The following is a 15,755-nucleotide window of genomic DNA, read 5'->3' as shown; positions in this document are numbered from 1 at the left end:
CACTGCCACGTGCTCCCTGCCTGCCCCACACGTGGACAAGCCACGTGGGGGAAAGAACAAGGGAGCTGGAAAGGGTTCTGGTAGGATGCTGGGTGCTGGCACGCACAACGCTGGCGAGAGAGCCTGAAGGCTGCCAACCAGGCTGGAGGCTCCAGGCTGGAGTACCTGACATCTTGCCTGGAATTATGGGGGCACTTCAGAGTAGTCTGGCCACCTTGCAGCAGGGAGCCCAGCAGGGGGTCCATGTGAATGCTGGTCCCTCCGTTCTCTTCCTGAAGCCAGGACACTCACTGAGCAGGCCAGTTGCTCTGCAGCCTTTGCGTGTGTCTGGGGAAGGTGTGTAGGGTGTGATGGGTCATAAAGTACTCTTCCCTCAGCCCTGCCTTTCTTCCTCGACCCCCAGATGCTCTTTATGGGTCAACTTGTGACCCCCCTCACCACATGTCTGGAGACAGTATAGACTTCCAGGTTGTTTCTATGTAATTGGGGGAGGGGGTGTTCAGGGGTGAGCAGGAACCAGAAGTTGACATCAGGTGTCTTCCTCAATTGTTCTCCACCTTACTTTTTTTTTTTTTTTTTTTTTTTTTTTTTTTGCAGAACATGGTTTCTCTGTGTAGTCCTGGCTGTCCTGGAACTCTGTAGACCAGGTTGGCCTCAAACTCAGGGATTTGCCTGCCTCTGCCTCCCGAGCACTAGGATTAAAGGGGTGCTCCACCACACCTGTCTCCACCTTACTTTTTGATACAGGGTCTTTCCCTGCAGCTGGAGTTAGCCCTTTTGGCAAGGCAAGGTGTTTAGCAAGCCTCCAGACTACATCTGCCTCCACCTTCTTTACAACATGCACCACCACGCCCAGCTTGATGTAGGTGCTGGGGATCTGAACCAGATCTTCATGCTTGCACATTTTTACCTCCCTAGCCATCTCTTCAGTCCTTGGGATAATTGGCTTTCATAAAATTTAAATATAGCCAGGCAGTGGTGGCACCCACCTTTAATTCCAGCACTCGGGAGGCAGAGGCAGGTAGATCTCTGTGAGTTCAAGGCCAGCATGGTCTACAGAGCGAGTTCCAGGACAGCCAGGACTACACAGAGAAACCCTGTCTCAAAAAAACAAAACGAAAATCAAAATAAAGAATTTGATAAAAGCCATCAGAAATCTCTCAGCTAGTTCCAAATGACTTGCTAGACTCAATAGTTTGTCTATCGTTCAACTACTGTTTACTGCAGACCTAGGACATGCTGGGCTCTGGGTTCGGTATGTTGGGGGCGGGAACAAAGCAGATGGATTCTGGCCCTCGAGGAGCCTACGCCAGACAAACACATTCAAGGAAATTCCACAGAGTGATGACTGAGGAAAGAAGCAGACAGGCCGGACCTGAGGAGGGCAATGTCAAGAGGGAGAAGGATGTCTCCCGGGGAGGCGGCACGTGTCTTCAGATCTGAATGCCAGGAACGGTCAGCCACAGGCACACCGGGAGTTGAGAAGGCTCGGAAGACAGCAAGTGCAAAGGGCCTGGGGTAGAAATGGCCTCCGTATGTTCCAGAAACAGAAAAGACCACGAGGGGGGAGTGTGGTGTGTGGTGGCAGGTGGAGCAGGCCTGTCTAGGCACCAACAGGTGGGTTTTGGTCCCCACACAGCAGGAAGGGGAAGTTCCCATTGGTGGGAAGGGCTCCACAGGAGGCGGGTGCAGACAGGAAGAAGGTGGCTGTGGTTGTTCTCTATAAGGAAGCTACCTGAGGGACCTGCTGGGAGTGTGTGGGATTGCACAAAGATGTTCCTCACCGCTGAGTGCGGTAAGAACAAGGAAGGAAACAGCTCGATATGAGGCCATCCTGGTAAACAATGAGGCCAGCCTGGTAAACAAACAGCTGTCTGTCCGCAACGTGAGTGCCCTGTGCCACCCAGAAGGCAGGGTGGTGAAGCATACCCACAGCGTGCTCAGCCATGCTGCCAGTGTGGTCCCCCCCTCATGGTGGCACACCCCCTTAATTCTAGCATTCCGGAGGCAGAGACAGGCGGATTTCTGAATATGAGGTCAGCTCGGTCTACACAGAGAGTTCTAGGCCAGCCAGGGCTACACAGTGAGACCCTGTCTAAAACATAAAAAGTGATTTTCACTACCAGAGCCCAGGAGGAGTAAGCAGGTAAAAGCGCTTGCCACAGGAGCCTGAAGACCTGAGGTTGATCCCTGGAACCCAAGTAAGAAGCCAAGGTGCTGGAACTCATCTACAACCCCAGCACTCCAACAGTTAGATGGAAGGTAGAGACAGGAATTCTCTGGAAGCTCACAGGCCAGCTAGTCTGGAGTATTCTACTCAGCAGAAACAAGTGAGACCCTGGCTGAACAAGGTGGAAGGAGGGAACTGACTTCTCACGTTTATCCTTTGACCACACACACACACACACCACCACACCACACACACACATACACATACACATACACACACACACATACACACACACACATACACACACACACCACACACACACACACACACACACACACACACATATACACCACACCACTATTTTTACTACCCCTTAAAAAAACCTCTTGGCTCCTCTGAAGGAGAAAAGAGGAAGCGGGAGGGGGCAGGGAGGCTCTCTTGGAGGCCGGGGCACAGCTGGTCTGGGGCTCTGCAGAGGCACTGGGAATCAGGCCTTCCTCGGGGCAGGCAGGGCAGCCCAGCAGAGCGTCCTTCCACCAGGAAGAGCTCTTGCCATCTGGAACCTTCCAGCAGAGCCGGGAGGGAGAGAGGGAACAGCTGGTTCTGGAGCAGCACCGCCTGTACCTCTACGGGTTAGCGGCCCGGCCTCGGGGAGTCATGGAATCCTGGGACGCAGAGGGGTCCACGGCTCTGGCCACGGAAAGGAGGGGGTGTGAAGAGCCACTGAAGCTGGGCCTGGTAGTACAGGCCTGTGTTCCCAGCTCCTAGGGAGGCTGCGGCTGGAGGACCTTTGTCTCAAACCCATCTGGGCTACACAGCATGATCAAACTCGGCCTGCGAAACTTAGTGAGACCCTGTCTCAAAATAAAATGCAAAAAGAGGGGTTGGAGATGTGGGTCAGTAATAAGAGTGCCGGCCTAGCATGGCGAGACCCTGGGTTCAATCCCAGTACAATAGGGAAGGGAAGGGAGGAAGCCGTGGCTGGCTCTCGGCCATGCATATGGGCAACTCTCTCCCTGGGCCCAGGCCTGCTTTGCCAAGTCCCACTTCTGTACTGATGGAGACTGCCAGAGTGTACACTTGGGAGGCTGAAGCAAGAGGACCACGAGCTCAAGGCTAGCCTGGGCTACATAGTGAAGTCCTGCCTCAGGGGAAAATAACAAAACAAACGAGGCAGACCCAGACTCCACCCCTATTTGTATCCCTTGGTCTGAGTCTGTTTCCACACTTGAAAATCCAGGTTTGCCTCAATCCTCGCTCCCGAGAGACATGATAAGCACTGATCTTAAAATCAAATACAAGCGACCGTCTCTCGTCTTTATTTTTTGCTGTGGCTACTAGTCCTGTATGGCTCAGTGTGTATGTCTGCTGGCCCTTAGGATAGAGATTTTTATCTCTATCATGCATGCCTGTCCTCAGCCCCCAGGTCAGTGCCCAGAGTTGCTCGTACTGAACAATCCCACAGCCAGGTAAAAACCCACCTGAACACACCCTCTGCCGAAGGCTTACTGCTCACAAGTGACTGGGAATGCGTCTGTCACCACAGTCTAAGAAGAGCCCTGGCTGACAGGCCTCTATCTGGGCGCCTGCTCTCTCTGAGGATGTGGCTTAGCCAATCTAGGCCCCACGTCTGAGAGAGAACAGGCTGTCCTGGAGAGTCTACACACCCACCTTTCACAACTTCCAGGAAACCCTCCTTCTCCAAGAAACCATTGTGAAATCCAAACGGCCACACCAGCCAGTGTGAGCAGCGGCCCACGCCACTCAGGATTTAAAATGCCAATTGCCAAGCTAGGCGTGGTGGAGGCATAGGCCTAGATAATCCCAGGACTTGGGAAGTAGGGGCAGGAAGATTAGAATTTCAAGGTCATCCTCAGCTACACGGTCAGCTGGAGGCCAGCCTGGTTTACCTGAGACCCCATCTCACATAAACAAAATAACTGGCTAGGGGGATGGCTCAGCAGATGAAGGCGCTTGCTGCCAAGCCTGACGAGAACTCCATCCCTGGGACTCACGTGGCAGAGGAGAGAACTGACTCTTGCAAGTGGCCCCCAGCCTCCACATGCTGCTGTGGCACACGTGGGTGTACACACACACACACACACACACACACACACACACACACACACACACGCACACACCAACGTAAAAATAAATACAGTTATTTTAATTAGCAATAAAATGCTACTTGGAAAACACTGGCCATAGAATGTCCTATGCCTTAACGACCATCGGGACCATCTATGACCCCTCCAAGTTCTCAGCAGCCACTGGGAACTGACCCACCCTCTGGCTCTGACACTGGTTCCTGCAGCTCACTGGTCTGGTTATAGAGAGTCCCCAGCCACGTCACTTTGTGCATCAAGGGTGACTGAGGCCCTTCAGACACAAGAGGAGGCCAGGGCACTGCCACACTCAAAGAAAGTGTCTCTGCTGGAGCCTCACTGCCAAGGAGGGCCCAGGCTTCCCATTCCTCCACAGCAGACCTGCTCTACCCCTGGGGCTCACTTCTGTCTCTCCCTACCAGGAGTCCAGGCCTGCACCACAGGACAGAGGTCCAGCTTCATGCCCCTTGCTGGATCCAGTGGCTGGGAATGTGAGGGCTTCCCATGTGGAGGAAACCACATGGGTGAGTAGGGACTATAGAGCCCACTGGTAGCTGGGTGGTGGTGGCGCATGCCTTTAATCCCAGCACTCAGGAGGCAGAGGCAGGTGGATCTCTGTGAGTCTGAGGCCAGCCTGGGCTACAAAGTGAGTTCCAGGACAGCCAGAGCTACACAGAAAAACTCTGTCTTGAAAGGGGGAAAAAAAAAAAGCCCACTTGTGTCAGGAGGAGGAGGAGGGAGTATGTGTAAGGGCTTTGTGCCCCCTCTGAGAGCCAATTCACATGGGCGTTTCCTGAACTAGAGACATCTGGCCCTGTGAAAAGATCCAGTGCCTCAGGTTTAGAACAGACTGGAGTAGCCAGGGCCGTTGGACCCCATCCTCCACTTACTAGGGACCACTCTGCTGTAGCTTTTGTTTCCCAATCAGAACTTTCTCTCCTGGAGGCAAGGAGGAGCCTCACAAGGCTTAGGAAGCTCCTGAGAGTTACAGGATTCACAAGGCCCCTCCCACAGCCCGGGAGAGACACAGACCTGGGACACGTGAAAACACAAGAAGCAACTAATTGTCCATGGCCTCACAAGACAAGGAGCGTGCTCACACCTCTGTGGCCTCCAGAATCATGAGAAAGAAAGGTCACAGCAGCCAGAACATACTAATGTGAGCCAAGTCCTCAACTCTATCTGCGCCAGGGCGGTCTCTTGACAATCCCTCCCACCTTATAGGCCAAGGCTGGAGGGGAGGGGGGCTTCTCTGAAGTTAGTGCTCTCAAGCCTCAAAGTGGAAACGGCTCTAGACCTCAGTGGTAAAGTGCCCAGAGCCACGTGCACCTAACACTACCCCATACTGCAGCCAACAGGCACAGCAGAGGCAGGAAGTCAGGCCAGTGATTGCATAAGAGAAAACCCAGAACTGTCAGCATGACCCTTACTTCCTGCCTGTCACCAGCAGGCCTTCCCTGTCAATAACTCTTATCATCAATCCTATGAGGTGGGGGAGGCTGGCAGACTACCGAACAGAGACATGACGTGTCTTCAGGGAGGACTGGGCGGCACAATTACTTGGTCCTGTCAAACTCACTTCACAGAGATAAAAAACAAACAAAAAACTTAGCAAGACCAGCCCCCAGGCTGAGGTGACAGGCCAGCCCCCAGGCTGAGGTGACAGGCCAGCCCCCAGGCTGAGGGGACAGGCCAGCCCCCAGACTGAGGTGACAGGCCAGCCCCCAGGCTGAGGTGACAGGCCAGCCCCCAGGCTGAGGAGACAGGCCAGCCCCCAGGCTGAGGAGACAGCCCAGCCCCCAGGCTGAGGAGACAGCCCAGCCCCCAGGCTGAGGTGAGAGTCACCCAAAGCACAGGCAGGTTTGGGCTGCAGACAGTGCTTGAGAGAGGGACAGTCCTCAGGGCTCTGCATTTGTGTGCAGCTTTCAGAACTGTTGGGAAACTAGACCTGGGTCCCCTATGTCTCTTGGAATAAATACGCACACACACTCACACACTCACACACCTACATACGCATGCACATATGTGCACATATACACACAGACACATATGCCCATACAATGCACATATGAGGAAAAGCTAGAAGTCTATACATCAAAAAAAAATGTACAGCAGTTTCCCCAGGTGATGGACAGCAGATGGATGTTTTGCTTTGGACATATCTAAGATTTCTACACTTTTCACAAAGCATGCATCAGAATTAGGAAAAGAAAACTTCTTGGAAAACAAAAGGATCAAAAGAGACTCTCCAGGCAGAGGTAGCACAAAGGCAGGCAGATCTCTGTGAGTTCGAGGCCAGCCTGGTCTACAGATCGAGTTCCAGGACAGGCACCAAAACTACACAGAGAAACCCTGTCTTGAAAAACCAGAGAGAGAGACAGAGACAGAGACAGAGAGACAGAGACAGATAGACAGACAGACAGACAGAGACAGAGAGAGAATCCCAGACTCGACCTGAACACTGTGGCAACAAAGACCAAACCAGCTTTAAAGGTAAGGAGCTGCTGGGCCCGGGGGCCAGCCTACCTCTCTGACCGCACCCCATTCCTGAGCGAGCCCACGTAGTTCTTCTTTTTGTCCACGGGCATCACATCTGCATAGCCACCGCTCTCGTCGCTGATGACCCCTGCATGCACGGCCGCCTTGCAAATGCTGGAAGTCTGCAAGGACAGGAGGCTGTGGTTAGTGCCAAGACCCGGGCACCTGGGGCCGCCGACCACACTGACTCCAGGAGACAGCCCAAACCACCTTGGCTCCTGAGTGTCCCTCAGAGAACTGCCACTGTCACTCATCCACAAATTCTCCTCTCACTCCACAGACAGCTTTCTGAGCAGTCACACCGTGCCTGACCCCGCGGGGTTTAGCAGGCACCGAGCGAAGACCCTGCTTCCATGGAGTCAAGGGAGCGAATAAACAAACGCACAAGAAAGATCGACGAGGAAAGCAAAGTTGGATTATGAGAGGTGACTGGCTGGGAGGAGCTGCTTTAGAGCAGCAGTGGGCAGGCTAGTGACAGAGAAGCTCCAGTCACAGCCGTGTGGCTGTCGGTAAGCACAGCGTTCTGGGCAGCGAGCGCAGACTGTGCAAAGGTCCTGAGGGAGGAGTGAACACATCATGTCCCAGGAGGAGAAGAAAGGAGCCTAGGATGGCGGAGATGCAGTGAGTCAGGGCAGTGTGGACACAGATGGGCACTCTCAGATGCCCAGGACACACTAGGGCTCGGGCTGGTATGGGGTGTTCCGTTTTCTAGACCTCAGGTGACTCGGGGCTGCGTGAGGAGGCTCTGAGTTCAAGGTTCATCGGGGTCTTAGCACATTGGATAGAAGACAGGCAGGCTGCATCCATCCACTTTTCATCCAGAGGCAGGACCATCCAAGGTGGTCCCAGCCAAGGGTCCACTAAGGCCGAGAGCTGCCGAGTCACCTCTCTGGCCAGGTCCACGGTGCTTTCCTCAGGCTGTGGCAGCCTTGTGGTTTAGATTGTGGATTCCACCTCTTCTCCCTATGTGCTCCATGGAGATGGAACCCGAAGCCTTGCACATGCCAACCAAGTGCCCTGCCCCAGAACTGCACCCCCAGACTGTGGTCTTTGTCTTGGCTGCCCCACGAGACCAGCTGCAGTCTTGTCGTGAAGATGATGCCCAGGGATCTTAACTGCCTTCCTGGAGGTCTCAGCTGCACACATTGGGGCTGAACCATCTCCTGCCTGGTGTGAACACACACTAGCCCTGAGTGAATCTCAGTTCTGGCTGTGGCCTATGATCCCATTTGATCTAATGAGGCAGGTGGTAACCATTTTTCCCATTTCTCAGGCCAGCGAGCTGGGCACACGGGGTCAGTCACTTTGCCAAAGCCACTTGAGAACTGTAGGCGCCAACTGAAACCAGAGTGAGGGCAGGGTCTGCTTCTGTGGTCAGCCAAACAATGGTCCCCAGAGATGACCACAGCCTAATCCCCAGACCCGTGAACCGCAGAAGGGGCTTTGCAGATGGGATTAAGTTAAGGATGTTGGGGTGGGAGATTACCGGACTTATCCCAGGGGCCCAGTGACATCACAGAGTCCTGTAACAGGGAGGGGCCCAGAGCTGGAGCCCATAAGACTCCTCTGGCTTTGCTGACTTTGAATAGGCCGGGAGCCAAGGCACGTAGGTGGCCTGGAGAGACTAGTAGAAGCCAGGGCACTGGCTCTGTTGGTTGTCCTCTTGTAGCACTGAAGAATGGAGTCAGCAACACACCCCGCAGTCTCCAGAGGTATGTGAGTGAAGGGTCACATCTGGAGTGTGGCCTCCCAGAACTGTGACCAGGGACTCCTTGGAGAGCCTTTTCCAGGCTGATTGATGTCCATCCTCCAAAACACTGACTTCCAAGAGTCACCAGTGCCCAAGAAGGTATGTGGCCATTTCCTCCAGGTTGGATTGACCATGGCCATCTTCAGTCAGAGCAGCTGTGGTCATTGCATGAGACCCTCACATGATCTGGCCTGTGAACATTCCCGAATGAAGAGAAGGAGGCTCCCAGGATCCTTCAAGAACCCCTGCTTCTTGAGGTAATTCAGAAGATAAAGAGTGGATGGGGTCTCTTCCTGTATAATTGTGCGTCACCCAGGTGGACTCTTCACTGGTATAGCTGCCTAAACACCATCGCTGTGACTTTCTGGTGGCCCGTGAGCCACCCACAGTGCCATAAGTAATACAAATAAACTCACTGGTTCACCAGGTTGAACCTGGATGGAATTCTTTCTTTGGTCTATGGGTGACCTCACCATTTTGGGGAGTCAACATCGCATGGTCTCCTCAGGAAAAGTCACCCTCCCTGCTGGCCAGTTCTGTCAAAAGCCGTCCAGGAGTCCCTCAGACACTCTCACACCCAACTCAAAAAACCAAAGGCCTGGTCTTTCACACCGTGGAGACACTTCACGTCTTCTTCAGTCAACAGATGGTGCAAGCAGAAAGGTTAGTCCCAAGTGGTCCTGGGAAGAAGCCTGTGAGGCCAGGAAGAGCTGACTGGCGATTGGCAGGGTCTGGTTCCAATCCTGAGCATGGCAGGGCGGCCAGTCATCCTGTCTTCATGGAGAAGCATTTTTTATTTTCTTCCCCCGAAGAAGGATCCACAGCTTCCAATTCCCAAAGAGGTTTGTGCTTTGAAAGGTTAAGAGTAACAGACTACATTCGTCTCTGAAGGGACACTGGTGACATGAAATCATTCAGTTTCAGAGTCCCCAGAAACTACTTCTCAGAGGCGGACATGAGTGGACACAAATCGCTTATTGTGCCGACTGGCAACTGGCCAGTCACTATCTCTGTCCCTCAGTAATGCTCATCCTGTCAAGGGGCTGCCATTTCCAGAGGCAAGGCGTCAGTTCCCACTGGGGCAAATGCCAGGAAAGGCCTCCTAGTATTCCCCAAGTCCCTTGGGGTTGCACACTCACCCCAAGGAGGCCCTTCACCCCCTCCCTGGAGGATTCCAGATACCAGGAAACCCACATTTCCTGGATGAAACATTCACACATGGCAGGCTGTCTTCACACCGCACGCCTGGAGATGCTCACATCTCTGATCACTGATAGACAGACATGTTCTTTCTTCTTCCCTCGCCCCACATCTTTCCTACCCCTGCCTCTCCCGCCACATGTAGGGGGTGTTCACTATCTGCTCATGCTGGTTCAACAATAATTCGGGGCCATTTCATAACAACCCCTGTGAGCCTAGAGACTCATCAGCCTGTCCTGGTATTTGGTAGCTGTGGGACCCAGGGTGGCCTGTACCCACTGCTCACTGTGACACTGGAGCTGTGCCCAGCCTGTGACTTACTCTGACTTCATGGGCCCCCAAGGTAATGGTCATTATCGATCCCCCTCAGCAGATGACAGATGGAGGGCCAGGAGCTAAACAACCTCCCACTCACACTCAAGAAGGACAGCAAAGCCATGATCCCACAGACACGGACAGTAAAGAACAAAGGCTGCAGTGATCCTCAAAGCGAGGTTCAGGACTGCCCATGACCTGGTGCACAGGAACTGCCATAGGCCAAGGACAGCAACTGCCAAGCCCACGGCCGCCATCACCAGGACCCCAAACTCTCAAGGACTATCCTTGACCACCAAGGACCTTCAGCAGCGAGCCACAACCACCAGCAGCCATGCCCCTGGGAAGGTGTTCAAACACAGATTCTGCAGCTCTACTCGGGTCCACCGGGACAAGACAGCTGAGGAAGGGATGAGAGACCCATCTAAACACTGCTCCTCTCCGGGATCCCGATGCCCACACAGCAGGAGTTTGCTTGAGCAGTAGACGAGGCCAGAAGGATGGGTGAAGGAGACTGAGGCTCAGCGGGGAAAGACTGTGGAGAACTCCCCTGGCTGGGCCAGCTAGGGCCTCCAGACCTCGGCTCTGCTGTCTGAGCCACACCCGGACAATCCTGCCTGCAGCTCACCACAAAGGGAGCTGCCGCCAGGACAGGCACTCTGCAAAAGGCTGTATCCGTGGCACTCGGAGGCCCTTCAAAGGTCTGGAGACTACACTCCCAAAATAAATCTCTTAGCTAAACAGACATTTTCCAAGAGGCAGCATCATTTCCCAGAATACAAAGTGACCTAGAAACACAGGCCAGCAGAGCCTGGGGATGGAGGCGCTCTTCCTGCCTGCTCCTGCCTGCAGCCCTCTCTCTGTCTTCACCCCCTTCCTTACTACCTTCTTTTGGAAGGGTTTTTAGCATCAATGGCTGCAGTATCTTTTCCTGTTGTTGTTCAATTCCGAGCCATTACTGTGTGCCAGGCCCAGACAGAAGCCCCACCGCTTCCAAGGCTCAAAGCCCCCAAGTGGATACACTCATTAAAGGCTTCCTTCGGGTAGGTGCCTGCTTCTGCTGGTGGAGGTACAGGAGGCAGAAACAAGCAGAACAGGAGGAGAGGGAGAGCGAGTGCAAACCATCTCACTTCGCCCTGCGTTCGTGGTGGGACTTGAGTCAGGCTGTTCGGAGACTTAATTTCCCCCTTTGCAAAATGATAAGGATTCTTAAACAAGGTATTAAAAAAAAAAAGCTTGAAACACAGCAACTACTGAATAAAAAGCTTTGCAGCCTTACCATCACACAGCCCCATGTAGGGGAGAAAAAAGTGGAGCACCCTTGCTTTGGATGTCTAACTTTTTTTTTTTTTTGCTTTCTGTGTTTAGTTGCTATGTTCTTTGGTGCCTACAGATTTGATTTTCATATCTTCATAAACTGCCTCTCTTGTGCTCTTGCATGAAGGATTGTTTTGTTCCATTCAGTATGTTTAAATCTGAGTTTTGTCAGCTAATCACATGGCAACTTTTTAAATGGTTTGTATCTGGTTGAAATAGTTTTGTCCATTCTTTTATTTTGAAAACATTTTAAAAAATCACAATCTGGGGCTTATTTTGTTTTGTTTTCTCTTTTCTGCTTCTTTTCTTTTAGTTATGAGGATGGAACTCAGCTTCAAACTAGGTGAACTACAACAATCAACGCGCGATATTTTACCTCTTCATAAAAATTCTAGCCTTTAGTACTTAAACAGCTAAACAGCTTTCCAGAAGTTTTTTTTTTTTTAAGCTCATAAAGAAAAAAGAAAAAAAGACAAGGAAAAAAGCTTAGTCATGAAGGCCACTCTGGCCTTATGGAACCAAGTGACTTCACAGTTACAGGAATCTGGGACAATTGAAGGCAGCTGGACGCAAAGATGGCGGTGAGGGGAGCCGACCATGGACAGGCTGGGGAAAGTGTGAGCCATGCATTAGCTGGAGACAAATGATATGACCAGCTGGCACATTTTAGAGCTAGAAGATGCCCTGGGCTGAGACAAGTCTGGCTGGCTCTGGGATTTCCACTCACAAAGAGGAAAAGAACTCAGAGGGATTGCATAGCCTGTGAGCAGCTGGGGGGTGGGGGGCTCGAACCTTCTGGGTCACTGTGTCCCTAAACCCTGGACACCAGAGGGAACAGGCTGAGCTCTGAAAATCAACAAAGGAAAACTGAGCCTTTCCATCTGAGTTAGGAAAGAAGATGGGACCCAGGGGCCAACGAGTGTTCTAGGGTCTCGCCAGAGCAAATTAGTTGTTTGTTTGTTTGTTTGTTTTTCCTGTGTGCTTATAGTTCAGAGCCTGCAAGGCGAAACAAAACAGTGAGTAAACTAACTGACACCTGTCAGAAGAGCACAGAGAGAGGGAAAGGTGACTGAGGTGACTGTCCTGGCTAGGCTGCTGTCAACTTGACACAGCTAGAGTCATCTGGGAAGAGGGACTCTCAACTGAGAAGCTGAGGGCAAGGCTGTAGGGCATTTTCTTGGTTAATGATGGATGTGGGAGCGTCCAGCTCTCTAGGGTCAGTGCCTGGCCCGGGCAGATGGTGCTGCGTTATATAAGAAAGCAAACGAGCAAGCCATGAAGAGCAAGCCTGTAAGCGGCAGTCAGTCGGCTCTTGCCTCCAGATACCTGCCCTGACTTCCCTCGGTGACCGGGTGTGACCTGGGAGCTGTAAACTGAAATCAACCCTTTCTTCCCCAAGTTGCTTTGGGCAGCAATAGAAACCCTAACTGTGGCGATGATTAAATATCTGAGAAAGTGAAGTCCGTGAAACACAGGGACCTTCAACCCAGGAAAGACCTTTTCGGTAGGAGGAGACGTGCTAGAGCTTTCATTCTCAAAGACAGACGGGTGGGAGTCCGACCCATCTATGAATGGAACACTGGGGCCATGGCTGCAGGGACGGGTGGGCTCCGTGTAACCAGAGGCCATGTCATGGACTCTCAGGTCACGACTTGCCACACCTTGGGACTGGGTTTCTGAGGTGGCCGCTGAGGAAGATGGCCTACTCACGTCAGCGTAGATGTTGGTTCCAAACACAGGGGCCCAATAGGATGGCTCTTCTCCACAGCGTGCTGGACACTGGACTCTGGAAATGAGAAGCCATTATAGGGAGGGAGGACCGGCAGGAGATGGTGTCCTGGACTCACTCCTTGTCTGAGTTTTCAGACTCATGTTCTTTAAATGAGGAAACAAAACTACCATACAGTCTTGCTCTTTCTCTTCATCACATTTTTATTTGCTGTGTGTGCATATGTGCGTGTGTATATGTGTGTGTGTGTGTGTGTGTGTGTGTGTGTGTGTGTGTGTGTGTGTGTATGAACTCAAACATGCCATGGCATATGTGTAGAGGTCAGAAGACAACCCACAGGAGTCTGTTCTCTCACCACATGGGTCCTGGGAATCGAACTCGGGTTGTCAGACTTGGTGACAGGTGCCTTTACCCATTGAGCCATCCTGCCAGTCTCCAGCTTGCTCTTTAGAAAAGACAACACAGAGGCCTGGAAATCATAGCTCAGGGGTGCAGCATTTCCCCGAACACATAGGGCCCAGGATCAAGCCCAGAAGGGAAGGAGACAATTGTCCCCACGGTGGCCGTGGTAAACATATCCTTTGTCTTTATTTAGCCATGCATGTAGAACTTGAGAATCCCATAGAAAAGGTCACAGAGAAATAAAGCAGAGGAGTTAGGCCCCAGGAGAGGTGTGTTGGGCTACGGGATTGCACCTTCCTTCCCTGGGTGTTGGCGGGGTGTGCTGTGGGTGTAGAACATAGATCGTTATCAATAGAGTTTTTAAGGCCACTTCCCTATGTGGGGAAGGAAGAAGGGTGGAGGGCCCTCACCTCAGTGACTCAGAATATTCCAAGAAGGGCACAGATAACTTGAGGCAGAAAGGGTCAGATGACCATGGCTCTGGTGGCCTCAGCCCAAATGATGGCCCCAGGGATGAAGAGGGCTCCTCAGACTGGAAATGGGTGGGCCCAGGTGGTTGGCAAGCTCCATGCCAGAAAGAAAGGCATGAGCTTTGCCTAAGAAAAGGCCTTTTGTGTCTGTCTGGAACAGCTTACCACAGGCTGAGCCCAGGGACCACGAAGCCAAGATGGCGGCTGAAAGCCACTTGGCCCAGAGACAGGCAGGATGCTTGGCAGGAAGGAGGGAAGCCGATCAGCCGGGAGCAAGGGAAGGAACAGGCAGGGAAATAGTGTGTGTGTAGTACGAGTGTGTGTGTGAGTGGTGTGGGGTGTGTGGTGTGGAGTGTGTGGGTATGTGCTGTGTAAGTGTGTTTGGGGTATGTGTAGTGTGTGTTGTGTGTGTGTGCTCGGGGTGGGGTGGGGGGGAGGTGTAGATTTAAAAAACAGTTTGTGAGTCTCAGAACTCTCAATCCGGCCGTCTCCTGGTGGTGTGAGGTCAGACAGTTGCATGGACACGTGGTTTTCTTCCTTTGTGTTTCCTGCCCTCTCCTTCTGTTCCTCGGTGACACTCACGAATCCACCAAACTGCTGTGATGTTTCCCTGACCGCCCGAGCCAGAATTGTCTCCCTAACAGTAACTTTGCAGGCTTTCCCCCTGTGCACACCCCGGTATGTGTGTGTGTGTGTGGGAGGTGCTCCACCCACGGTCCCTCCAGAATCCAGTCTCCAGGCCCCAGGGCTCCTGGGACAGCATACCACGCTGCACTAGAGGCAGCTGTCTATCTCAGGATGTTGGACACCACCACACTGTAGCTACTGGGGAGCTGAGTCCTGCTCTGGCTGGAGGTCAGCGTCTCTGCTGTATTTTCTGACATGGAGCAACTTGTAACAAGCAGGTGCATCTAGGCCCTGCTGAGTTGGGGGGGCTGTGCTGAGTGTACATTTCTGTGTCCCTGTCCAAGGGGCTCTGTGGGAACCAGCAGACCCCTTTCTGGTGAGTCAAGGCTCAGCCAGACATGGTTGCTTTCTGTTATGTTCACCAAAGCTGGGGTAGGGAGGCTCCCAAGCTGAAGGCTCTCCCCTGAGGCTCTGGTGTCTGTGGAAGGCCCCGGTATTTAATGATCTTAACCTGCCCCTCATAAGGAGCAGGGAGACTTGGGGTGGGAGTTAGCTGTCTCCAGCTTAGATAAAGGACTGAATTCTGGGTACAGTTGGGCACAGAGCCTTCTACTCATGCCTGGAACAGACAGAGCCATCCCCCAGGCAGGCCTGTAGGACGACACCTCAGGAGAGAGGCCTCGGTCCCTCTTACCTCGGGCAGTGGGTGGCCGGCTTCTCAAAGGGGCAGAGCTGTGCAACCGTGGTGTGGCAGTCCACAGCCTTCTCTGGGAACAGGAGACGAAGTGTCAGGTCAACAGAGGTCACAGGTCAACAGAACGGAGATAGCCCCACAGCCCAAGGCGTCTGCAGGTGCCTACATCTCTTCTGCTCTCTCCATGAAGTCTCACACTTGCCATTCGAACACTGAAGCTTGCTTGCGAAACCTGCCCCCTGCTTGGCCATCTTTGGCCATCCCAAGTGTGATTCCGTGTCTACATGTGGAGAAACTGGGGGATCCTAGTGGCCACAATGGCCTGATCACTAGTTCCGGCCTCAGTTTCTGATCTCCCTGGTATCTATCCCTGCCAGGATAGTGATTCCACCCATCAAGGACTTTAAACAGCAGACCTGACGCTGACCATGACTGTGG

The 15,755-nt window shown here is 52.8% G+C and overlaps 1 protein-coding gene across 1 annotated transcript in view; it reads right to left on the bottom strand.

Moving 5' to 3' along the window:
* Nucleotides 1–15,755, bottom strand: part of Crispld2 (cysteine rich secretory protein LCCL domain containing 2) — a 56,676-nt gene that overhangs the window by 7,151 nt on the left and 33,770 nt on the right. Inside the window, exons 12-14 of the mRNA XM_006990162.4 lie at nt 15,318–15,390; nt 13,106–13,181; nt 6,802–6,935 (exon numbers count right to left, since the gene is read on the bottom strand). Of these exons, the coding sequence (XP_006990224.1) occupies nt 6,802–6,935; nt 13,106–13,181; nt 15,318–15,390 (283 nt within the window). The remainder of the gene's footprint in view (nt 1–6,801; nt 6,936–13,105; nt 13,182–15,317; nt 15,391–15,755) is intronic.

This window comes from Peromyscus maniculatus, chromosome 5 (assembly GCF_049852395.1).
Source record: "Peromyscus maniculatus bairdii isolate BWxNUB_F1_BW_parent chromosome 5, HU_Pman_BW_mat_3.1, whole genome shotgun sequence".
NCBI lineage: Eukaryota > Metazoa > Chordata > Mammalia > Rodentia > Cricetidae > Peromyscus > Peromyscus maniculatus.
Note: the sequence above shows the minus strand (reverse complement) of the source record. Positions and strands in the feature narration are given on the sequence as shown.